We start from the raw sequence: 26,915 nt of genomic DNA on the forward strand, positions 1-26,915 counted from the left end.
TAAAATGTTCTCAGAACCTCCTTGGAACCATAGTAAAATGTTCTCAGAACCTCCTTGGAACCACAGTAAAATGTTCTCAGAACCTCCCTGGAACCACAGTAAAACGTTCTCAGAACCTCCTTGGAACCACAGTAAAACATTCTCAGAACCTCCTTGGAACCACAGTAAAACATTCTCAGAACCTCCCAGGAACCACAGCAGAACCTTCTCGGAACCTCCTTGGTACCACAGTAAAACGTTCTCAGAACCTCCTTGGAACCTAAAAATGAATATTCCCAGAACAAGCTACATTTTCACTTCTGTTCTCAGAATACTTTAAAAAAACATTCAGATTTACCGGTCAGGAAACGCATGACTTCGTTCCCAGAAACGTACTTTCCCACAACTTCCAAGGAACCAAATGTGCTAGCTAGGATAACGTCCACTGAGATATTAGAATTTTGTTACCACCAAATTCAAATAACTCAATATGGCCGCTGGTCAACTCACCACAGAAGATATTGAAACTTGGTGTGTTATTCTAACTATAGGTTCATGCTCACCATAACAGGTGCCTTGTTGGATGTAGAAGCCTGATCCACAGTCTGGGACACAGAGTCCTTCTCTGAGCAGGTGGGACGGGTCAGAACACAACACACACTCCTGCTGGCTCGGCCCCACACACACTGAACAGGATGCATGGCAACCTGAGGGAGGGAGAGAAGTGGGGAAGAGACACAGCGAGAAAGGAAACGAGAGGGAGAGAAAGAGAGGGGGAGAGGGAGAGAAAGAGAGGGGGTAGGACGGGAGAGAGAGGGAGAGAAAGAGAGGGGGAGAGAGAGAGAAAGAGAGGGGGTAGGACGGGAGAGAGAGGGAGAGAAAGAGAGGGGGAGAGAGAGAGAAAGAGAGGGGGTAGGACGGGAGAGAGAGGGAGAGAAAGAGAGGGGGAAGAGGGAGAGAAAGAGAGGGGGTAGGAGAGGGGAGAGAGAGGGAGAGAAAGAGAGGGGGAAGAGGGAGAGAAAGAGAGGGGGTAGGACGGGAGAGAGAGGGAGAGAAAGAGAGGGGAGAGAGAGAGAAAGAGAGGGGGGTAGGAGAGGGGAGAGAGAGGGAGAGAAAGAGAGGGGGAAGAGAGAGAGAGAAAGAGAGGGGTAGGGCGGGAGAGAGAGGGAGAGAAAGAGAGGGGGAAGAGGGAGAGAGAGGGGGAGAGAAAGAGAGAGGGGGAGAGAGAGAGAAAGAGAGGGGGTAGGACGGGAGAGAGAGGGAGAGAAAGAGAGGGGGAAGAGAGAGAGAAAGAGAAAGAGAGAGAGGGGAAAGGAGGGGGGGAGAGAGAGGGAGAGAAAGAGAGGGGGAGAGAGAGAGAAAGAGAGGGGGTAGGACGGGAGAGAGAGGGAGAGAAAGAGAGGGGGAAGAGAGAGAGAAAGAGAGGGGGTAGGACGGGAGAGAGAGGGAGAGAAAGAGAGGGGGAGAGGGAGAGAAAGAGAGGGGGTAGGACGGGAGAGAGAGGGAGAGAAAGAGAGGGGGGAGAGAGAGAGAAAGAGAGGGGGTAGGACGGGAGAGAGAGAGGGGAGAGAAAGAGAGGGGGAAGAGAGAGAGAAAGAGAGGGGGTAGGACGGGAGAGAGAGGGAGAGAAAGAGAGGGGGTAGGGCGGGAGAGAGAGGGAGAGAAAGAGAGGGGGAAGAGGGAGAGAAAGAGAGGGGGGAGGGCGGGAGAGAGAGGGAGAGAAAGAGAGGGGGAAGAGGGAGAGAAAGAGAGGGGGAAGAGGGAGAGAAAGAGAGGGGGAAGAGGGAGAGAAAGAGAGGGGGTAGGACGGGAGAGAGAGGGAGAGAAAGAGAGGGGGAAGAGAGAGAAAAAGAGAGGGGGTAGGAGGGGAGAGAGAGGGAGAGAAAGAGAGGGGGTAGGGCGGGGGAGAGAGAGGGAGAGAAAGAGAGGGGGAGAGGGAGAGAAAGAGAGGGGGAGGGCGGGAGAGAGAGGGAGAGAAAGAGAGGGGGAAGAGGGAGAGAAAGAGAGGGGGAAGAGGGAGAGAAAGAGAGGGGGAGGGCGGGAGAGAGAGGGAGAGAAAGAGAGGGGGAGAGAGAGAGAAAGAGAGGGGGTAGGGCGGGAGAGCGAGGGAGAGAAAGAGAGGGGGGAGAGAGAGAAAGAGAGGGGGTAGGGGCGGGAGAGAGAGGGAGAGAAAGAGAGGGGGAGAGAGAGAGAAAGAGAGGGGGTAGGACGGGGAGAGAGAGGGAGAGAAAGAGAGGGGGGAGAGAGAGAGAAAGAGAGGGGGTAGGGCGGGAGAGAGAGAGGGAGGGAAAGATAGAGAGAGAGAGAGTCAGAGAGAGACAGAGAGAGAGAGAGAGAGAGAGAAAGAGAGAGAGAGAGGGGAGAGGGAAATTAATATGGAAGAGAATATGCACTGCTGGCCAATTCCAAATCCACACATGACCATAGCTCTGTTGAGATATCCACATTCAGCACCTCTGTTTGGATGGAGAAGCAGACCAAGAAGGGAAACAGCAACCAGAGCAGTATTGTCAAGACAACTTCAAATATTCACTGATTTGGTGAAAGAGTGTGTGACTGACTGTGTGTCTCCCATGCCAATGAAGCCCATTTTGAATTGAATTAAATTGACAGAAGGGTGGTAGTTTTAATGAGGGCCAGTAAAGCTCACGAGGAGACTATTTAAACAGGGTGAAGGAGTGAGGGCTCTGGGGACCAGATGCTGTCAGAGCAACTCAGGGAGTCCTTTTCATACTGCTCTGATAACCAGAGGCATTTCTACACACTCCTTACTGACAGGTACAACAAGGCTACACGCACACACACACACACACCTGTCCCCCCTCCTCCACACAGACCCACGAGAGAATGAGAATGAGACAGAGAGAGAGAGAGAGAGTGAGTGAGTGAGTGTGGTGAGTGAGTGAGTGAGTGAGTGAGTGAGTGAGTGAGTGAGTGAGTGAGTGAGTGAGTGAGTGAGTGAGTGAGTGAGTGAGTGAGTGAGTGAGAGAGACAGGGAGAGAGAGAGATAGAGAGAGAGAGACAGAGTAAGAGAGACAGAGAGAGAGAGAGACATAGACAGAGACAGAGACAGAGACAGAGAGAGAGAGAGTGCTGCTGTCCTGGGGCTTTGTTCACAAACACAAACACACCCCACATAACCCCAGGACAGCAGCACAATTAGACCCAACCAATTCACGAGAAAACAAAAAATATAATTACTTGACACATTGGAAAGAATTAACAAAAAAACAGAGCAAACTAGAATGCTATTTGGCCCTAAACAGAGAGTACACAGCAGCAGAATACCTGACCACTGTGACTGACCCAAACTTAAGGAAAGCTTTGACTATGTACAGACTCAGTGAGCATAGCCTTGCTATTGAGAAAGGCCGCCGTAGGCAGACATGGCTCTCAAGAGAAGACAGGCTATGTGCTCACTGCCCACAAAATGAGGTAGAAACTGAGCTGCACTTCCTAACCTCCTGCCCAATGTATGACCATATTAGAGATACATATTTCCCTCAGATTACACAGATCCACAGAGAATTCGAAAACAAATCCAATTTTGATAAACTCCCATATCTACTGGGTGAAATTCCACAGTGTGTCATCACAGCAGCAAAATTTGTGACCTGTTGCCACGAGAAAAGGGCAACCAGTGAAGAACAAACACCATTGTAAACACAACCCATATTTATGCTTATTTATTTTATCTTGTGTCCTTTAACCATTTGTACATTGTTAAAACACTGTATAGATATATATATAATATCACTGTCACACCCTGACCATAGTTTGCTTTGTATGTTCTATGTTTTGTTTGGTCAGGGTGTGATCTGAGTGGGCATTCTATGTTGTTTGTCTGTTTCTGTGTTCGGCCTGATATGGTTCTCAATCAGAGGCAGGTGTTAGTCGTTGTCTCTGATTGGGAACCATATTCAGGTAGCCTGTTTTGTCATTGTGGGTTGTGGGTGATTGCCTATGTTAGTTGCTTGTGTCAGCACATTTCGTATATAGCTTCACGGTCGTTGTTCAGTTTACTTTGTGTTTTCGTCATCCATTTAAATGATGCATTCACTGCGCTTTGTTCTGCTTCTTACGACGATAGTGACTGACATTTACCGATTAGGTGTCAACGGTTTACCGATAAGGTGTCAAAGGTTTACCAAATGTAACTCAAAGATCCTAGAATTACTGCAGACTGTGAAACTGCTAGACTTGCTCTTGCTCGCTCTGTCTCTCTCTCTATTGACGTTGAACAGACGTTGGACTTAAACTGAACCCTTGTCTCGCCCTTTGCCCTTATGCAAAAAAAAAAAACTATTTTATTGTTCAGTCTAACACTACATGTGTTGTTCGAGTAAAACAATTTTATGATGTCATATTTTTTTAATACTTTAATATACTTTACCCCCAATGCCATTTTTGGAGTGCCATATGGAATGAAAAACATTCTTCAAATCAACAAAACATCCAAATACCTTTCCTCTGCTGTTTCCGATGAACATGCCGGTTTATTCATTTGTGTAATGCGTGAACGTGGTCTGTTGTTTTGTGTTTGGATAGAAAAGTAAGGAGTTCTTTCAAAAATGCCTTTCCAAAAGTTGACTGGCTAGGTAATTCCTCTGTTTTCCATTTACACTATTCCATTTATTCTAGAATGGAGTCTACTAGAAGTGGGACTACAATACACTCTCTCTCTCTCTCTCTCTCTCTCTCTCTCTCTCACTCAGAGGTCAATGCCATAGACAGAACAATATTTAATTTTTTTATTCAACAAAAATGAGATTGTAGAATATGGTCAGAAAACATAACAAAACAGTTATTTTTCTGAAAAAGGTTAACAGGGGATTATACTGTATATCCTATCCCTGGCTCTCACAGGCAAGCAAATGACTCTCTGTTTGTCTCATAAAGTTATCAGCTCCAGTAATTCTTGCAGAGGATACTGAAACCCTGTAAAGCCACATGAGGGAAGCTCAATTGGGTGTGAATTAATGCACAGTCACAAACATAAAATCTCTGTCACGCTCTGACTTTTAATATCTCTGTTTTCTTATTTATTTTGGTTAGGTCAGGGTGTGACGAGGGTGGGTATGCTAGTTGTTGTATTGTCTAGGGTTTTTTGTATGTCTGGGGGTTTGGTAGGTCTAGGTATTATGTGTGTCTATGGTGGCCTGAATTGGTTCCCAATCAGAGGCAGCTGTTTATCGTTGTCTCTGATTGGGGATCATATTTAGGTTGCCATTTCCCTTCTGTGTTTGTGGGTTCTTGTTCTATGTTTAGTTGCCTGTCAGCACTACTCATATCAGCTTCACGTATCGTTTTGTTATTTTGTTAGTTTGTTCAGTGTTTCGTTCTTTATTAAAGAAGAATGTACGCATACCACGCTGCACCTTGGTCTCCTCCTTACGACGGTCATGACAATCTCTCCTGACAGTTCCTCTGTCAGTGTCTCTGGGGATGACCACAACATACAGTAATGTTACTCTGTTTTATACAACGGGTGGGTCTAATCCTGAACGCTGATTGGTTAAAACCGCAATCCAGCCGGTGTCTATTCCACAAGTTGCCAACCGGCTAAATCTATGACGTTAAAATGCCTATTTACTCTGTTCCATCTGACTGCCCAATCCACTGTCTCATCAGCCCAGCCAGGCGATTTATGAACTTGATCTGTTCTATAAAAAAATATATAAACATTTCGTCACATTTCCTTTAGACTAACATTTTGTTTTCAACGGCGGACATTTGTGTAAACCTTTGCCGTCCATCTCTCCGACATTTGCAGCATCTCCAGCAACTCTAGATTAGTGTCGGGACTATATCTTGTGGAAGGATGAAATAGTATGAATTAATTAATTAATTAGATGGAGATGATGAAATCCAGAAGTGTTGTGGCCCTCCAGCACCGATTATCGAACAGCCCTGATCTGACCGTATGCAGCACCATTACGATAAGATACATGAAAATATACTGTGTGATTTTACATTTACATTTTAGTAATTTTAGGAAGGATGAAATAATATGAATAAATTCATCCAAATAATGTTTTTAATGAAAATATGTCAATCATTATTTGAATAGGTTGGTAACCTGTATAAAAGTGATAATGCCCGAGAAGCCGGTTTGCCGGCCCTCGACTCGGGCCAAACAACACCCGTGTCAATATATCCTCCATTCTCGGGCATTTTCACTTAAATATCTCAAACACCCGTTTCCATGGAGATGATTACATACAGTAATGTTACTCATATCTCTCTCTCCCAGGAGGAGGTGAGATTCAGTCACTGAGCTATTGTAATTTATTCTCCATTGTTGAGAGGCATTATCGGGCCACTGTATAAAACACAAACCCCTTTCGTGGTGCAACGATAATCACACCAAGCCTTCACTTCAGAAGATAATGGTATTGTTTTAATGACATTACTATAAAATCCAAGACAATTATGTTCAGTCCACCAATGACAACAGTCCTGGATAGCACCACCTATGTAACCACCTATCTAGTCACATTATCCCCCTGCTTGGTACATGCAGCACAGGGGTTGGTCTATATGGATGTTTGGGGGTTGACCTATATGGATGTTTGGGGGTTGACCTATACAGATGTTTGGGGGTTGACCTATACGGATGTTTGGGGGTTGACCTATACGGATGTTTGGGGTTGGTCTATATGGATGTTTGGGGGTTGACCTATATGGATGTTTGGGGGTTGACCTATATGGATGTTTGGGGGTTGACCTATATGGATGTTTGGGGGTTGACCTATACAGATGTTTGGGGGTTGGTCTATATGGATGTTTGGGGGTTGACCTATATGGATGTTTGGGGGTTGACCTATATGGATGTTTGGGGGTTGACCTATATGGATGTTTGGGGGTTGACCTATATGGATGTTTGGGGGTTGACCTATACAGATGTTTGGGGGTTGACCTATATGGATGTTTGGGGGTTGACCTATATGGATGTTTGGGGGTTGACCTATATGGATGTTTGGGGGTTGACCTATATGGATGTTTGGGGGTTGACCTATATGGATGTTTGGGGTTGACCTATATGGATGTTTGGGGGTTGACCTATATGGATGTTTGGGGGTTGACCTATATGCATGTTTGGGGGTTGACCTATATGGATGTTTGGGGTTGACCTATACAGATGTTTGGGGTTGACCTATACGGATGTTTGGGGGTTGACCTATATGGATGTTTGGGGGTTGACCTATATGGATGTTTGGGGGTTGACCTATATGGATGTTTGGGGGTTGACCTATATGGATGTTTGGGGTTGACCTATATGGATGTTTGGGGTTGACCTATATGGATGTTTGGGGGTTGACCTATATGGATGTTTGGGGTTGACCTATATGGATGTTTGGGGGTTGACCTATATGGATGTTTGGGGTTGACCTATATGGATGTTTGGGGTTGACCTATATGGATGTTTGGGGGTTGACCTATATGGATGTTTGGGGGTTGACCTGTACGGATGTTTGGGGTTGACCTATATGGATGTTTGGGGTTGACCTATATGGATGTTTGGGGTTGACCTATATGGATGTTTGGGGGTTGACCTATATGGATGTTTGGGGGTTGACCTATATGGATGTTTGGGGTGTACCTCCTTAATTAACATGTATTCTTTATTATTGTGCTTCTGGAGAAATATGATACAAAGCACATTTCTGCTCAAGTAGAAATAGTATCTATTTCAGGCTATGAGATACGATATACCATATAAAAGGGCTAAAGAGGAACATACCGGCCCAGTTTCCACTAGATTTCAGACCCCATATAGTATGAGCATCACTTATAGCCACTCAACATCAGGGATGAGCACTTCACAGATCAAGAAACCCCCTTTCTCTCTCTCTCTCACACACATACACACACACACACACACACACACACACACACACACACACACACACACACACACACACACACACACACACACACACACACACACACACACACACACACACACACACACACACACACACACACACACACACACACACACACAGTCCTCCCTAGATGATGCATGGTATTGGAGATAGCCCGGTCTAATCCGGCCTAATGGGCTTGAAGAAAATCTGTGGATTTATAGACCATTAGGGAACGTTGAGCGGAGGGAGACAATTCCCATCTCGTGGCCATGTTCATTAGCCAGTAGTTCTGAAAAGTAGCACTCGCAAGGCGAATGTGGTCCCAAAACAAATTGCGTACTACATTGTGCCACGTCATTGCTCTGTCTCTCTCTGCTGTGTCCACTGAGTTGTTGGGCCCGCCCTGCAACCACATTGGAAAACAGTGGGTAGGCTCCTTGCTAGCTGTCACTCAAATGCGAGGGGCTGAAGCTCATTGGCTAGAACTGCTAGGAGTCGTGGGGGGGGCCAAATGGCGCAGGCATCTTCAAGAAAACAGCTTTCAAACTAGAGATTTCGTGGCTAATTGAGGTAAGACAGTGATTCTGCTAATGGAATATACATCTATGAACTACACGTTAACACATTCAGCCCAAAGCGGTAGGTTTAAAAAAAAGAAATCTGTTGTTATTCACCAGAGTGAATATTTAACTAGGTAAGTCAGTTAGTCAGTTAAGAACAAATTCTTATTTTCAATGACAGCCTAGGAACAGTGGGTTAACTGCCTTGTTCAGGGGCAGAACGACAGATTAGTACATTGTCAGCTTGGGGATTCGAACTTGCAACCTTTTGGTTACTAGTCCAACGCTCTAATCACTAGGCTACCCTGCCACCCCGCCTGTCTCTAAGGTGTTGAACTAAAGTCGGGAGTTAGAGAGGTAATTAGTGGTCTAGTGCGTTGACAATACAGTCTCTCTCTCTCTCTCAACAGAGGTGCTGAATGTGGAATTCTCAACAGAGCTATGGTCATGTGTGGATTTGGAATTGGCCAGCAGTGCTCTTCCATATTAATTTCCCCCTTCTCTCTCTCTCTCAATTTCAATTTAAAGGCTTTATTGGCATGGGAAACATATGTTTACATTGCCAAAGCAAGTGAAGGAGATAAAAATTAAAAAAGTGAAATAAACAGAAAAAAATGACACTCACAAAAGTTACAAAAGAATAAAGACATTTCAACTGTCATATTATATCTATATATAGTGTTGTAACGATTAAAGTACAAAAGGTAAAATGAACAAACATAAATATGGGTTGTATTTACAATGTTGCTTCTTCTTCGCTGGTTGCCCTTTTCGTGCTACTGTGACGGCACACTGTGGTATTTCACACAATAGATGTTGGAGTTGATTTTTTTGTTGGTCTGGGAAATATGTGACTCATTTCAAGAAACTTGGGGTATGTCGTGCGTCACTACTTCAAAGGAGATTTGAACATAAACTTTAAAAAAAAAAAAAATTTAAATGCGTTTTTTTGGGCAGAAACGTCTGGAATATTTGAACATTCATCTGCATTAAATAACAAGTGTGAATATAATAATCATAATAATAATATAAAATAATATAACAATAATATATGAATATTATTTTTACATCACGAGCCTAGTTGGTTTAGCCACGGAAAAAGCCTGGAACCTTCCCGCTGGCCATGATTGGCTGAGATAATGGATGGGCTGGACATGCCGGGAGAGGAGTTTGGATTGGTCTGCCATGTAGCACGCTTCCGTCTATAACATGAGCTGGTCAGGTAATACGCAGCTTTTTTTTTTAAAGATATCACATAGAAGAAGTACAGAAGTGTTGTTCTCCACTTCCTGGAAGACCGGATTTTAGTGGAATTAGAGTATGATGGCTAAAGATGTGGAGAAAATTCTGCCGTTTGATTGCAAATATGCAGAGGGAGTCGAAAAGAGAACACACACAAGGCTGTTGTATAAAACACCTGGCTCTGGATGACATCTTCAAACTAAGGGCAACAACGGCATCCGTGACAGAGAGGGAGAAGCATCCATCCATGTATACTTGTAAGATAGTCTCGCTAGCTACATTTTCAGATATTACACGTTTCTAATTTAGTCAGAAAGTCATTTTCATTTCAAGTTAAAGTATACTTTTTAGCTAGCTAGCTAATGTTAGCTAGCTGGCTTGCTAGCTAACATTACGTGTATGATCTGTGTAGTAATTTTATTCGTATCTCAGAGTCATTTGCATTGCTAGTTATAGACTGACCAACTAGTTTCAATTTTAGCTAGCTAAAATTGAAACTAGTTGGTTAGCTACCTGGCTTGCTAGTTATAGACTAGTGTTAGCTAGCTAGCTAAAATTGAAACTAGTTGGTCAGCTACCTGCAGATTCATCCAGCGTAGTAACATTATGAGTTGGTATTATGGTTCATTGTTTAGCTAGCTAGCTACGTGTACATGTCTAAACAAAAGACTCCACTATGCAAGTAACCATTTCGATAGAATGTTCATGATGTTACTACGACAACTGTCGATAGGGTGCGTTCACGAATTCTACTCCGATTTCTGTTTTCTCATGATTTGGTTGGGTTTTAATTGTGTTGCTGTCCTGGGGCTCTGTGGGGTCTGTTTGTGTTTGTAAACAGAGCCCCAGGACCAGATTTCTTAGGGGACCCTTATCCGGGTTCATCTCTCCATAAAGGGCAAATTGTCTATTTCTCTCTCTCTAAACTCTTGCTCTCTCTTTCTGTCTCTCTCTCTCCCTTTCTCTCTCTTTTTACTTTCTCTCTCAATTCAATTCAATTCAATTCAAGGGCTTTATTGGCATGGGAAACGTGTTAACATTGCCAAAGCAAGTGAGGTAGATAATATATAAAGTTTATCTCGTTCTCTAGTGAGGCTACGAACGATAAAAAGATACTCACGCAGGCACTGAGTGGGGTCCTGGTAGGACCCCAGGTCACAGGTGGCCACGCAGTGCCTGTTGTTTAATAGCAAGGACCCCCCACAGGACGAGCACTCAAAGTCATTCTCACAGGTGGCACAGGACGACTGGCAGGCTGCAGAGGGAGGGAGAGAGAGAGGAGGGAGGGAATAGAGAGAAAAAGTTCATTAATCCTCATAAACATACCACATTCTTAGTTCATATACACAATTCCCTATCATGTCATTTACTGTACGTGAGTGTTCGTGGATGTCAATACCTTTCATCTTCAACCCTCTTATCAGCTGATTTCGTGAAAGCACACAGCACAACTCTAAACTACGTTTCTCCCAACTTTTCTATCTGCATTTATATTTACATTAGAGAGAATACATTTTCATACGGGTCCCCCTGTGGGCATAAAACCCACAACACTGGTGTTGCCAACACCGTGTTCTACCAATTGAGCCACACAGGATCTGCAGTTGACTCTGACAACATGGACCAGAACACTGAGGACCTCTCCTGTTCTCACACTAAGGTAAGCTGCTAAACCAAGTTGAAAACCCAATTGGAACGTTCCCTTAAAGTTGTCGAAATGTTCTCCGTTTCCAGGGATTCCATTCTCATCCATTATCATTCCGGAACATTTTGATCCTCAGGGCCATGATTAGGTACTTTTCAAGTGATGGCTTGATCCCCACACTGTGTCTGTCTTTATCCCTCTCTATTCTAGTGCTCTCTCTCTGCCTCACTCTCTCTATGTCTCACTCTCTCTCTGCCTCGCTCTCTCTATGTCTCACTCTCTCTGCCTCACTCTCTCTGTCTCACGCTCTCTCTATGTCTCACTCTCTCTCTGCCTGACTCTTTCTACATCTCACTCTCTCTCTGCCTCATGCTCTCTCTGTCTCCCTTTCTCTGTGTCTCACGCTCTCTCTGCCTCACGTTCTCTCTGCCTCGCTCTTTCTACCTCTCACTCTCTCTCTGCCTCATGCTCTCTCTGTCTCCCTTTCTCTGTGTCTCACTCTCTCTCTGCCTCACATTCTCTCTGCCTGACTCTTTCTACCTCTCACTCTCTCTCTGCCTCATGCTCTCTCTGTCTCCCTTTCTCTGTGTCTCATTCTGTCTTACTCTCTGTCTCACTCTCTCTATGTCTCACTCTCTCTATGTCTCACTCTCTCTCTGCCTCGCTCTCTCTATGTCTCACTCTCTCTCTGCCTCGCTCTCTCTATGTCTCACTCTCTATGTCTCACTCTCTCTCTGCCTCACGTTCTCTATGTCTCACTCTCTCTATGTCTCACGCTCTCTCTGCCTCACGCTCTCTCTGCCTCACGTTCTCTCTGCCTCGCTCTCTCTGTCTCACTCTCTCTATGTCTCACTCTCTCTCTGCCTCGCTCTCTCTATGTCTCACTCTCTCTGCCTCACTCTCTCTATGTCTCACGCTCTCTGTGTCTCACGCTCTCTCTGCCTCGCTCTCTCTATGTCTCACTCTCTCTGCCTCACTCTCTCTATGTCTCACTCTCTCTATGTCTCACTCTCTCTATGTCTCACTCTCTCTGTGCCTCACGCTCTCTCTGCCTCGCTCTCTCTATGTCTCACTCTCTCTCTCTGCCTGACTCTTTCTACATCTCGCTCTCTCTCTGCCTCGCTCTCTCTATGTCTCACTCTCTGGGAAATGATGTAAATATATCACTAGCCATTTTAAACAATGCTACCTTATATAATGTACTTACTTACCCTACATTGTTCATCTCATATGCATACGTTGATACTGTACTCTATATCATCGACTGCATCCTTATGTAATACATGTATCACTAGCCACTTTAACTATGCCACTTGGTTTACATACTTATCTCATATGTATATACTGTACTCGATATCATCTACTGTATCTTGCCTATGCTGCTCTGTACCATCACTCATTCATATATCCTTATGTACATATTCTTTATCCCCTTACACTGTGTATAAGACAGTAGTTTTTTTTTGGAATTGTTAGTTAGATTACTTGCTTTTTATTACTGCATTGTCGGAACTAGAAGCACAAGCATTTCGCTACACTCGCATTAACATCTGCTAACCATGTGTATGTGACAAATAAAATTTGATTTGATTTGATTTGATTTGATCTCTCTGCCTGACTCTTTCTACGTCTCACTCTCTCTCTGCCTCATGCTCTCTCTGTCTCCCTTTCTCTGTGTCTCATTCTGTCTTACTCTCTGTCTCACTCTCTCTGTGTCTGTCTTTAACCCTCTCTATGTCTCATTCTTTGTGTGTCTCACCCGCTGTGTGTCTCAATCTCTGTGTGTCTCACTCTCTGTGTCTTTCTCTTGATCTCTCTCTCTAACCATCTCTCTACACTTTTCACCTATGCAATAAAATGGACACACCTCTAAAAACCTGATGGCTGAGCATGTCTTCTCTTGACCTCTGTGTTATGGCTACTAACAACTACTAACCACTACTGACCACTACTAACCACTACTAACCACTACTAACCACTACTGACCACTACTAACCACTACTATCCACTACTATCCACTACTAACCACTACTATCCACTACTAACCCCTACTATCCACTACTAACCAATACTATCCACTACTAACCCCTACTATCCACTACTAACCACTACTATCCTCTACTAAACACTACTACCCACTACTATCCACTACTAACCACTAATATCCACTACTAACCACTACTAACCACTACTATCCACTGCTAACCACTACTATCCACTACTAACCACTACTAACCACTAATAAACACAACTATCCACAACTAACAACTACTAACCACTACTATCCACTAATATCCACTACTAACCACTACTATCCACTACTAACCCCTACTATCCACTACTAACCACTACTAACCAATAATAAACACAACTATCCACAACTACTAACCACTACTATCCACTAATATCCACTACTAGCCACTACTATCCACTACTAACCACTACTATCCACTACTAACCACCACTATCCACTTCTAACCACTACTATCCACTACTAACCACTACTATCCACTACTAACCACTACTAAATACTACTAACCACTACTAACCACTACTAACCACTACTATCCACAACTAGCAACTACTAACCACTGCTAACCACTGCTAACCACTATGCTGATAACTCTAGTAGCTTTATCTCCCACTGATAACTTTAGGCAGGTTTACAGCCTCAGGACATGATGCTGACAAGATGTTACATACCAGGACATGATGTTGACAGGATGTTACATACCAGGACATGATGTTGACAGGATGTAAATATCAGGACACAATGCTGATAGGATGACCTATGACCTATGTTATCAGGAGGTCAAGAGGCTTCCGGTTCCGGTGGCATGCACTGAACATCGTGGCTTTCTTTTGCAAAACGAATAGGAATTAACTGACTTGTTTTCTAAAATGATGAATTGTAAACACCATATTAAGGTGTGGAAGATTCATTGTATGACATTGTATGACAAGAAAAAACGAGCAGGTCTATTTCAGATAGCATAGTCTGTCCGTTCACAATTCACCTGTGGGAACATGGCACCTGTCAACACCAGACAAGAGAAAGAACTGGCTGCTACTATCCCAGAGATTGTTCGTGATGAGATTACCTCTGCCGTTGAATGAATCACTCGCATTTCTCACTCCCAAAGTGGAAACCTTTTCAACAAAGTGGGAAGTCTGGAGAAGGCAGGCCAACGGGACAGAGGTACGACTCCATAATCTGGTGACAGCGCAGGCTAAATTAGAAGGGGGACAATCAATCTCCTTGAATTGTTCGCCTTGAATCGTTATCGGGGAAGGCTCTGACCTTTGCAGAGAAGAGGATCAGTATCTACCCAGACCTGAGAACTGTTAAAACAGAGAGAGATCTACAACGAGGCAATCTAAATCTGAGATGCAGCCTCATCCACCACCGGCAAATCTCATCCTGACCTTCCAGAACACACACAACACGCTCCTTCTCCACTGCCAAGGAGGAGGCTCAAGACTTCTGTGAGAATCACATTAAAAAAAAAACTAACACACAAGGGGACAAGCCAATAGATCAAGGCTAACCTCAATACGTCTGGCTCAATAGTCAGGTGTACCATCCATTCACAATGACGCAGCATAGCCTTTGGCTATAATGATGCCCTCACCATAAGATAACAATGAGGACACTGCATCAAGTGAGTACAAGAAACAATATCAATATTAACGCTGAGTATTGTTCTTTGTTATTATTATAATGTCTATGGTCCAGAACCTGGTTTCCCAAAGGATCCCCTATCGCAACGATGACCTTAAAAACCTAAAGATGCTTTTGGGAAAACCGTACCCAGGAAATGAATACAATGATGACACTACGCCAATTAATGAACAGTGGACAATATAGTGAGACGTTACACAGACTGGATCTACTTCCTGGTGGGGCTACAGAGCATTGAATCACTGGGAAAAAGATGGCAGTAAAAGAAGGAAGAAATTCAACGAGATTACTTTTTTGGGGGGTTGCTACTGCTAAGGAGATATTGCCAATCTCATATGTGCTACTACACGGTATCTTTTGGTATTTGTCTTCCTGTTGATTGCTGTTCACCTTCGTTTTAGGGCAGGTTATTGAATGTTTCTCCCAGGAAGGACTTGGCCTACAGGCTCTGATGAATGTTTGTGAAGATCTAGATGATAGACTGAATTTCCTGCCCATACCCTGTATATAGTACCGTGCACATGAATGATTCATACAAAATGGAGGGCAAATGTATTTTTAACGTGATATAAACCACATTGCTCATAATACAGCTACAGTATGTTATTACTCCTACAGCTACAGTATGTTATTATTCCTACAGCTACAGTATGTTATTACCGCTACAGCTACAGTATGTTATAAGTCCTACAGTATGTTATAAGTCGTACAGTATGTTATAAGTCCTACAGTATGTTATAAGTCCTACGGCTACAGTATGTTATTACTGCTACAGCTACAGTATGTTATTACTGCTACAGCTACAGTATGTTATTACTGCTACAGCTACAGTATGTTATAACTTCTACAGCTACAGTATGTTATAACTGCTACAGTATGTTATAACTGCTACAGTATGTTATTACTCCTACAGCTACAGTATGTTATTACTCCTACAGCTACAGTATGTTATAACTGCTACAGTATGTTATAACTGCTACAGTATGTTATTACTCCTACAGCTACAGTATGTTATTACTCCTACAGCTGCAGTATGTTATTACTCCTACAGCTACAGTATGTGATTACCGCTACAGCTACAGTATGTTATTACCGCTACAGCTACAGTATGTTATTACTCCTACAGCTACAGTATGTTATTACTGCTACAGTATGTTATTACTCCTACAGCTACAGTATGTTATTACTGCTACAGCTACAGTATGTTATTACTGCTACAGCTACAGTATGTTATTACTGCTACAGCTACAGTATGTTATTACTCCTACAGCTACAGTATGTTATAACTTCTACAGCTACAGTATGTTATAACTGCTACAGTATGTTATTACTTCCACAGCTACAGTATGTTATAACTGCTACAGTATGTTATTACTTCTACAGCTACAGTATGTTATAACTGCTACAGTATGTTATTACTCCTACAGTATGTTATTACTGCTACAGTATGTTATTACTCCGACAGCTACAATATGTTATTACTCCTACAGTATGTTATAACTGCTACAGTATGTTATTACTCCTACAGTATGTTATTGCTCCTACAGTATGTTATTACTCCTACAGTATGTTATTACTGCTACAGCAACAGTATGTTATTACTGGTACATCTACAGTATGTTATTACAGCTACAGTATGTTATTACTGCTACAGCTACAGTATGTTATTACTGCTACATCTACAGTATGTTATTACAGCTACAGTATGTTATTACTGCTACAGCTACAGTATGTTATTACTGCTACAGTATGTTATTACTGCTACAGCTACAGTATGTTATTACTCCTACAGCTACAGTATGTTATTACTGCTACAGCTACAGTATGTTATTACTCCTACAGCTGCAGTATGTTATTACTGCTACAGCTACAGTATGTTATTACTGCTACAGCTACAGTATGTTATTACTGCTACAGCTACAGTATGTTATTACTCCTACAGCTACAGTATGTTATTACTGCTACAGCTACAGTATGTTATTACTGCTACATCTACAGTATGTTATTACAGCTACAGTATGTTATTACTGCTACAGCTACAGTATGTTATTACTGCTACAGCTACAGTATGTTATTACTGCTACAGCTACAGTATGTTATTACTCCTACAGCTACAGTATGTTATTACTCCTACAGCTACAGTATGTTATAACTTCTACAGCTACAATATGTTATTACTGATACAGTATGTTATTACTCCTACAGCTACAGTATGTTATTACTCCTACAGTATGTTATTACTCCTACAGTATGTTATTACTCCTACAGTATGTTATTACTCCTACAGCTACAGTATGTTATTACTGCTACAGTATGTTATTACTCCTACAGTATGTTATTACTGCAACAGCAACAGTATGTTATTACTGCTACAGTATGTTATTACAGCTACAGTATTTTATTACTGCTACAGCTACAGTATGTTATTACCGCTACAGTATGTTATTACAGCTACAGTATTTTATTACTGCTACAGCTACAGTATGTTATTACTACAGCTACAGTATGTTATTACTGCTACAGCTACAGTATGTTATTACTCCTACAGTATGTTATTACTGCAACAGCAACAGTATGTTATTACTGCTACAGTATGTTATTACAGCTACAGTATTTTATTACTGCTACAGCTACAGTATGTTATTACCGCTACAGTATGTTATTACTGCTACAGCTACAGTATGTTATTACTCCTACAGCTACAGTATGTTATTACTGCTACAGCTACAGTATGTTATCACTCCTACAGCTGCAGTATGTTATTACTGCTACAGCTACAGTATGTTATTACTGCTACAGCTACAGTATGTCATTACTCCTACAGCTACAGTATGTTATTACTCCTACAGCTACAGTATGTTATTACTGCTACAGCTACAGTATGTTATTACTGGTACATCTACAGTATGTTATTACAGCTACAGTATGTTATTACTGCCACAGCTACAGTATTTTATTACTGCTACAGCTACAGTATGTTATTACAGCTACAGTATGTTATTACTACAGCTACAGTAGCTACAGTATGTTATTACTCCTACAGCTGCAGTATGTTATTACTGCTACAGCTACAGTATGTTATTACTGCTACAGCTACAGTATGTTATTACTGCTACAGCTACAGTATGTTATTACCGCTACAGCTACAGTATGTTATTACTGCTACACCTACAGTATGTTATTACTCCTACAGCTACAGTATGTTATTACTGCTACAGCTACAGTATGTTATTACTGCTACAGCTAAATCAAATCAAATCAAATTGTATTTGTCACATACACATGGTTAGCAGATGTTAATGCGAGTGTAACGAAATGCTTGTGCTTCTAGTTCCGACAATGCAGTAATAACGAACAAGTAATCTAACTAACAATTCCAAAAAACTACTGTCTTATACACAGTGTAAGGGGATAAAGAATATGTACATAAAGATATGAATGAGTGATGGTACAGAGCAGCATAGGCAAGATACAGTAGATGATATTGAGTACAGTATATACATATGAGATGAGTATGTAAACCAAGTGGCATAGTTAAAGTGGCTAGTGATACATGTATTACATAAGGATGCAGTCGATGATATAGAGTACAGTATCTACGTATGCATATGAGATGAATAATGTAGGGTAAGTAACATTATATAAGGTAGCATTGTTTAAAGTGGCTAGTGATATATTTACATCATTTCCCATCAATTCCCATTATTAAAGTGGCTGGAGTAGAGTCAGTGTCATTGACAGTGTGTTGGCAGTAGCCACTCAATGTTAGTGGTGGCTGTTTAACAGTCTGATGGCCTTGAGATAGAAGCTGTTTTTCAGTCTCTCGGTCCCAGCTTTGTTGCACCTGTACTGACCTCGCCTTCTGGATGACAGCGGGGTGAACAGGCAGTGGCTCGGGTGGTTGATGTCCTTGATGATCTTTATGGCCTTCCTGTAGCATCGGGTGGTGTAGGTGTCCTGGAGGGCAGGTAGTTTGCCCCCGGTGATGCGTTGTGCAGACCTCACTACCCTCTGGAGAGCCTTACGGTTGAGGGCGGTGCAGTTGCCATACCAGGCGGTGATACAGCCCGCCAGGATGCTCTCGATTGTGCATCTGTAGAAGTTTGTGAGTGCTTTTGGTGAGAAGCCGAATTTCTTCAGCCTCCTGAGGTTGAAGAGGCGCTGCTGCGCCTTCCTCACGATGCTGTCTGTGTGAGTGGACCAATTCAGTTTGTCTGTGATGTGTATGCCGAGGAACTTAAAACTTGCTACCCTCTCCACTACTGTTCCATCGATGTGGATGGGGGTGTTCCCTCTGCTGTTTCCTGAAGTCCACAATCATCTCCTTAGTTTTGTTGACGTTGAGTGTGAGGTTATTTTACTGACACCACACTCCGAGGGCCCTCACCTCCTCCCTGTAGGCCGTCTCATCGTTGTTGGTAATCAAGCCTACCACTGTTGTGTCGTCCGCAAACTTGATGATTGAGTTGGAGGCGTGCGTGGCCACGCAGTCGTGGGTGAACAGGGAGTACAGGAGAGGGCTCAGAACGCACCCTTGTGGGGCCCCAGTGTTGAGGATCAGCGGGGAGGAGATGTTGTTGCCTACCCTCACCACCTGGGGGCGGCCCGTCAGGAAGTCCAGTACCCAGTTGCACAGGGCGGGGTCGAGACCCAGGGTCTCGAGCTTGATGACGAGCTTGGAGGGTACTATGGTGTTGAATGCCGAGCTATAGTCGATGAACAGCATTCTCACATAGGTATTCCTCTTGTCCAGATGGGTTAGGGCAGTGTGCAGTGTGGTTGAGATTGCATCGTCTGTGGACCTATTTGGGCGGTAAGCAAATTGGAGTGGGTCTAGGGTGTCAGGTAGGGTGGAGGTGATATGGTCCTTGACTAGTCTCTCAAAGCACTTCATGATGACGGATGTGAGTGCTACGGGGCGGTAGTCGTTTAGCTCAGCTACAGTATGTTATTACTCCTACAGCTACAGTATGTTATTACTCCTACAGCTACAGTATGTTATAACTTCTACAGCTACAGTATGTTATAACTACTACAGTATGTTATTACTCCTACAGCTACAATATGTTATTACTGCTACAGTATGTTATTACTCCTACAGTATGTTATTACTCCTACAGTATGTTATTACTCCTACAGTATGTTATTACTCCTACAGTATGTTATTACTCCTACAGCTACAGTATGTTATTACTGCTACAGTATGTTATTACTCCTACAGTATGTTATTACTGCTACAGCAACAGTATGTTATTACTGCTACAGCTACAGTATGTTATTACTGCTACAGCTACAGTATGTTATTACTCCTACAGCTACAGTATGTTATTACTGCTACAGCTACAGTATGTCATTACTCATACAGTATGTTATTACTCCTACAGCTACAGTATGTTATTACTCCTACAGCTACAGTATGTTATTACTCCTACAGTATGTTATTACTCCTACAGCTACAGTATGTTATTACTGCTACAGCTACAGTATGTTATTACTGCTCAGCTACAGCTACAGTATGTTATTACTGCTACAGCTACAGTATGTTATTACTACAGCTACTACAGTATGTTATTACTCTACAGTATGTTATTACTGCTACAGCTACAGTATGTTATTACTGCTACAGCTACAGTATGTTATTACTGCTACAGCTACAGTATGTTATTACTCCTACAGCTACAGTATGTTATTACTCCTACAGCTACAGTATGTTATTACTGCTACAGCTACAGTATGTTATTACTCCTACAGCTACAGTATGTTATTACTGCTACAGCTACATTATGTTATTACTCCTACAGCTACAGTATGTTATTACTGCTACAGCTACAGTATGTTATTACTCCTACAGCTACAGTATGTTATTACTGCTACAGCTACAGTATGGTTATTACTCCTACAGCTACAGTATGTTATTACTCCTACAGCTACAGTATGTTATTACTGCTACAGCTACACAGTATTACTCCTACAGCTACAGTATGTTATTACTGCTACAGCTACAGTATGTTATTACTCCTACAGCTACAGTATGTTATTACTGCTACAGCTACAGTATGTTATTACTCCTACAGCTACAGTATGTTATTACTGCTACAGCTACAGTATGGTATTACTCCTACAGCTACAGTATGTTATTACTGCTACAGCTACAGTATGTTATTACTCCTACAGTATGTTATTACTGCTACAGTATGTTATTACTCCTACAGCTACAGTATGTTATTACTCCTACAGCTACAGTATGTTATTACTCCTACAGGTACAGTATGTTATTACTGCTACAGCTACAGTATGTCATTACTCATACAGTATGTTATTACTCCTACAGCTACAGTATGTTATTACTCCTACAGCTACAGTATGTTATTACTCCTACAGCTACAATATGTTATTACTCCTACAGCTACAGTATGTTATTACTGCTACAGCTACAGTATGTTATTACAGCTACGGTATGTTATTACTCCTACAGCTACAGTATGTTATTACTCCTACAGCTACAGTATGTTATTACTGCTACAGTTACAGTATGTTACTACTCCTACAGCTACAGTATGTTATTACTCCTACAGCTACAGATGGGAGGTTGGGGGATGGGAGACTGGGGGATGGGAGAATGAGGAGATGGGATGGGAGGTTGGAGGGAAAGGATGGGAGATGGGATGGGAGATTGGGGGATGGGAGGTTGGCGAGATGGGATGGGAGGTTGGGGGATGAAAGTTTGGGGAGATAGGTTGGGGATATGGGATGGGAGGTTGGAGGGAAAGGATGGGAGATGGGATGGGAGGTTGGGGGATGGGAGGTTGGGGAGATGGGATGCAAGGTTGGGGAGATGGGAGGTTGGGGAGATGGGATGGGATGGGAGATTGGGGGATGGGAGGTTGGGGAGATGGGAGGTTTGGGAAATGGGATGGGAGATTGGGGGATGGGAGGTTTGGGAGATGGGTGGTTTGGGAAATGGGATGGGAGATTGGGGGAGATGGGAGATGGGAGATTTGGGGAGATGGGAGGTTGGGGAAATGGGAGGTTGGGGGATGGGAGATTGAGGGATGGGAGATTGGGATGGAGGCTCACTTCTTTCTGGTGTTTTTTTGTTGTTTTACTATGATCACAACTTTTTTTTAAATGGTTTTGAAGCCCACAGGTTAAGGAGTGTGTGTATGTGTGTGTGTGTGCGTGCGAGTGGGGCTAATAAATGTGTCATACAGTACTTTACCTGCACACACTTTTCCATCGGCGTAGTAACCGCGAGGACAGGTGGACACACAGCGTCCGTCCAGCAGCAGAGAGGTAGAGTCCTTACAGCTCTCACAGTGGTCAGGGGTCCCCGAGCAAGACAGGCAGTCACTCTGGCACTGGACTGTTACACACACACACACACACACACACACACACACACACACACACACACACACACACACAAAACAGGTAGAGACAGAGAGACAGAGAGAGATATTGAGATGCTGAGTGTGTTCTAATTTAGGCTATTGAGAGTCTTATTGGCTAACAGTGGCTGTCTGATTACCTTATTGGCCACCAGTAGCTGTGATTATCTTTTTGGCTGCCTGTGGCTGTCTGATTATCTTATTGGCCGCCAGTAGCTGTGATCATCTTATTGGCTGCCAGTAGCTGTGATTATCTTATTGGCTGCCAGTGTCTGATTATCTTATTGGCTGCCAGTGTCTGATTATCTTATTGGCTGCCAGTAGCTGTGATTATCTTATTGGCTGCCAGTGTCTGATTACCTTATTGGCCACCAGTGGCTGTCTGATTATCTTATTGGCTGCCAGTAGCTGTGATTATCTTATTGGCTGCCAGTGTCTGATTACCTTATTGGCCACCAGTTGCTGTCTGATTATCTTATTGGCCGCCAGTAGCTGTGATTATCTTATTGGCTGCCAGTGTCTGATTATCTTATTGGCTGCCAGTGTCTGATTATCTTATTGGCCACCAGTGGCTGTCTGATTATCTTATTGGCTACCAGTGGCTGTCTGATTATCTTATTGGCTACCAGTGGCTGTCTGATTATCTTATTGGCTACCAGTGGCTGTCTGATTATCTTATTGGCCACCAGTGGCTGTCTGATTATCTTATTGGCTACCAGTGGCTGTCTGATTATCTTATTGGCTACCAGTGGCTGTCTGATTATCTTATTGGCTACCAGTGGCTGTCTGATTATCTTATTGGCTACCAGTGTCTGATTACCTTATTGGCCACCAGTGGCTGTCTGATTATCTTATTGGCTACCAGTGGCTGTCTGATTATCTTATTGGCCACCAGTGGCTGTCTGATTATCTTATTGGCTACCAGTGGCTGTCTGATTATCTTATTGGCTACCAGTGTCTGATTACCTTATTGGCCACCAGTGGCTGTCTGATTATCTTATTGGCCACCAGTGGCTGTCTGATTATCTTATTGGCTACCAGTGTCTGATTACCTTATTGGCCACCAGTGGCTGTCTGATTATCTTATTGGCTGCCAGTAGCTGTGATTATCTAATTGGCTGCCAGTAGCTGTGATTATCTTATTGGCTGACAGTGTCTGATTATCTTATTGGCCACCAGTGGCTGTCTGATTTATCTTATTGGCTGCCAGTAGCTGTGATTATCTTATTGGCTGCCAGTGTCTGATTATCTTATTGGCTGCCAGTGGCTGTCTGATTATCTTATTGGCTGCCAGTGTCTGATTATCTTATTGGCTGCCAGTGGCTGATTATCTTATTGGCTGCCAGTGGCTGATTATCTTATTGGCTGCCAGTGTCTGATTATCTTATTGGCTGCCAGTGGCTGATTATCTTATTGGCTGTCTGATTATCTTATTGGCTGCCAGTGGCTGTCTGATTATCTTATTGGCTGCCAGTGGCTGATTATCTTATTGGCTGCCAGTGGCTGATTATCTTATTGGCTGCCAGTGACTGATTATCTTATTGGCTGCCAGTGTCTGATTATCTTATTGGCTGCCAGTGGCTGATTATCTTATTGGCTGCCAGTGTCTGATTACCTATGACCTATTCCTTACTTTGTTGAGAATATTAACGGGCCAGTATTTAACTAGAGCCAGACTCCATTCCACACACAGACATTGAACACTACTTAACAATATAACGTTAGTTAGCATCAGCATTAGCTATAAACTACCTCTAACTTCCTTCATACTGGACACAGAGACATACAATGGTATCCAGGAGTTTATCTGACTCTGGGGAACTCTGGTAAAGGGCCTCATTGCCAACATCCCAAAGTATCCCTTTAAGGGATAGGTTTAGGGTTTTGAAGTTAGGTTTAAGGGTTTTGGGGTTATGGTTAAGGTTAGGTTAAAGGGTTTTGGGGTTAGGGTTAAGGGTTAAGGGTTTTGGGGTTAGGGTTAGGGTTAAGGGTTAAGGGTTTTGGGATTAGGGTTAAGGGTTTTGGGGTTAGGGTTCAGGGTTAAGGATTTTGGGATTAGGGTTAGGGTTAAGGGTTTTGGGGGTTAAGGTTAGGGTTAGGGTTAGGTGTAGGGTTAAGGTTAGGGTTACGGGTTTTGGGGTGTAGGGTAGGGTTAAGGGTAGGGTTAAGGGTAGGGTTAGGGGTAGGGGTAGGGGTAGGATTAGGGGTAGGGTTAAGGGTTAGGGGTAGGGTTAAGGGTAGGATTAAGGGTAGGGTTAGGGGTAGGGTTAGGGGTAGGGGTAGGGTTAGGGGTAGGGGTAGGGGTAGGGGTAGGGGTAGGGTTAAGGGTAGGGGTAGGGGTAGGGTTAGGGGTAGGGTTAAGGGTAGGTTAGGTTAGGGGTAAGGTTAGGGGTAGGGTTAAGGGTAGGGTTAAGGGTTAAGGGTTTTGGGGTTAGGGTTAAGGGTTAAGGGTTTTGGGGTTAGGGGTAGGTTTAGGGGTAAGGGTTAGGGTTAAGGGTTAAGGGTTTAGGGTTTTGGGGTAGGGAAAATTTTGATTTTTAATTGCCAAACATTTTTACTCCCCAAAAAGTCCAGAAATGTCACGAAACTAAAGCTGTACATGTGTGTGTGTGTGTGTGTGTGTGTGTGTGTGTTGTGTCACTCGTACCCTGTTTACACTCAGGGCAGCAGGTTCCCTGGTGGGGTACAGCCAGGGTCCCCAGGGGGCAGGTGGGACAGGACATCAGGTAGCAGGTCACCCTGCCTTCACGACACTCACATTCCCTACAGGGGCCCTCATTCCATCTCTCCTGGTTCTAGAGGGAGATAGGGGAGAAGAAGAGAAGAAGAATAAAGGGGGAAGGGTAGTGAGGGGGAGAGAGGTGAAGAGAAAGGAGAGACAGAGAAAGGGAGAGACAGAGCAAAGGAGAGACAGAGAAAGAGAGAGATGGAGAAAGAGAGAGACAGAGACAGAGAACAGGAGAGACAGAGAAAAGGAGAGACAGAGACAGAGAAAAGGAGAGACAGAGACAGAGAAAGAGAGAGACAGAGAAAGAGAGAGACAGAGACAGAGAACAGGAGAGACAGAGACAGAGAACAGGAGAGACAGAGAAAAGGAGAGACAGAGACAGAGAAAAGGAGAGACAGAGAAAGAGAGAGACAGAGACAGAGAGAGACAGAGACAGAGAAAAGGAGAGACAGAGAGAGAGAAAAGGAGAGACAGAGACAGAGAAAAGGAGAGACAGAGAAAGAGAGAGACAGAGACAGAGAGAGACAGAGACAGAGAAAAGGAGAGACAGAGACAGAGAAAAGGAGAGACAGAGACAGAGAGAGACAGAGACAGAGAAAAGGAGAGACAGAGACAGAGAAAAGGAGAGACAGAGAAAGAGAGAGACAGAGACAGAGAGAGACAGAGACAGAGAAAAGGAGAGACAGAGACAGAGAAAAGGAGAGACAGAGAAAGAGAGAGACAGAGACAGAGAAAAGGAGAGACAGAGAAAAGGAGAGACAGAGACAGAGAGAGACAGAGACAGAGAAAAGCAGAGACAGAGACAGAGACAGAGAAATGGGAAAATACAACTATTTTTATGACATTTGAATGATACACTGAAACTGTTGACACTTTGCGTAGATTTCAAAGACCTTGATTGGTTAACCAAGTGATATGGTTTACACTACCGCTAGTGGTCTCTGAGGTTTCCCTGAGGACAGATCAGGGTCTGGGTAGACACAGGAGGTCTTCATGGACTGACACTCAGGACAACACTTCCCTGGTAGGTGGACCAGCTCTGAACCCTGTTAGGAAGAGACCACGTGAGTGTTTGTGCTTCATCTGTCTGTCTCTCCTTCTCTTCCCTCTACCTGCTCTATATGTCTGTCTCTCCTTCTCTTCCTGCTCTATCTGTCTGTCACTCCTTCTCTTCCTGCTCTATCTGTCTGTCTCTCCTTCTCTACCTGCTCTATCTGTCTGTCTCTCCTTCTCTTCCTGCTCTATCTGTCTGTCTCTCCCTCTCTTTCCGCTACCTGCTCTATCTGTCTGTCACTCCTTCTCTATCTGTCTGTCTCTCCTTCTATTACCTCTACCTGCTCTATCTGTCTGTCTCTCCTTCTCTACCTGCTCTATCTGTTTGTCTCTCCCCTGTCCCTCTACCTGTTCTATCTGTCTGTCTCTCCTTCTCCCTCTACCTGTTCTATCTGTCTGTCTCTCCTTCTCTACCTGCTCTATCTGTCTGTCTCTCCCTCTCCTCCCTCTACCTGCTCTGTCTGTCTGTCTCTCCTTCTCTTCCTGCTCTATCTGTCTGTCTCTCCCTCTCTTCCCTCTACCTGCTCTGTCTGTCTGTCTCTCCTTCTCCCTCTACCTGCTCTGTCTGTCTGTCTCTCCTTCTCCCTCTACCTGTTCTATCTGTCTGTCTCTCCTTCTCCCTCTACCTGCTCTATCTGTCTGTCTCTCCCTCTCCTCCCTCTACCTGCTCTGTCTGTCTGTCTCTCCTTCTCCCTCTACCTGTTCTATCTGTCTGTCTCTCCTTCTCCCTCTACCTGTTCTATCTGTCTGTCTCTCCTTCTCCCTCT

The 26,915-nt window shown here is 43.5% G+C and overlaps 1 protein-coding gene across 1 annotated transcript in view; it reads right to left on the reverse strand.

The window, feature by feature from the left end:
* The window catches only part of LOC112239503 (extracellular matrix organizing protein FRAS1-like), a 316,408-nt gene that overhangs the window by 126,199 nt on the left and 163,294 nt on the right, over window positions 1-26,915 (reverse strand). Inside the window, exons 10-14 of the mRNA XM_042321247.1 lie at window positions 26,025-26,141; window positions 25,015-25,162; window positions 22,199-22,342; window positions 10,773-10,907; window positions 543-686 (exon numbers count right to left, since the gene is read on the reverse strand). Of these exons, the coding sequence (XP_042177181.1) occupies window positions 543-686; window positions 10,773-10,907; window positions 22,199-22,342; window positions 25,015-25,162; window positions 26,025-26,141 (688 nt within the window). The remainder of the gene's footprint in view (window positions 1-542; window positions 687-10,772; window positions 10,908-22,198; window positions 22,343-25,014; window positions 25,163-26,024; window positions 26,142-26,915) is intronic.

The sequence above is a fragment of the Oncorhynchus tshawytscha genome, linkage group LG04 (genome assembly GCF_018296145.1).
Source record: "Oncorhynchus tshawytscha isolate Ot180627B linkage group LG04, Otsh_v2.0, whole genome shotgun sequence".
NCBI lineage: Eukaryota > Metazoa > Chordata > Actinopteri > Salmoniformes > Salmonidae > Oncorhynchus > Oncorhynchus tshawytscha.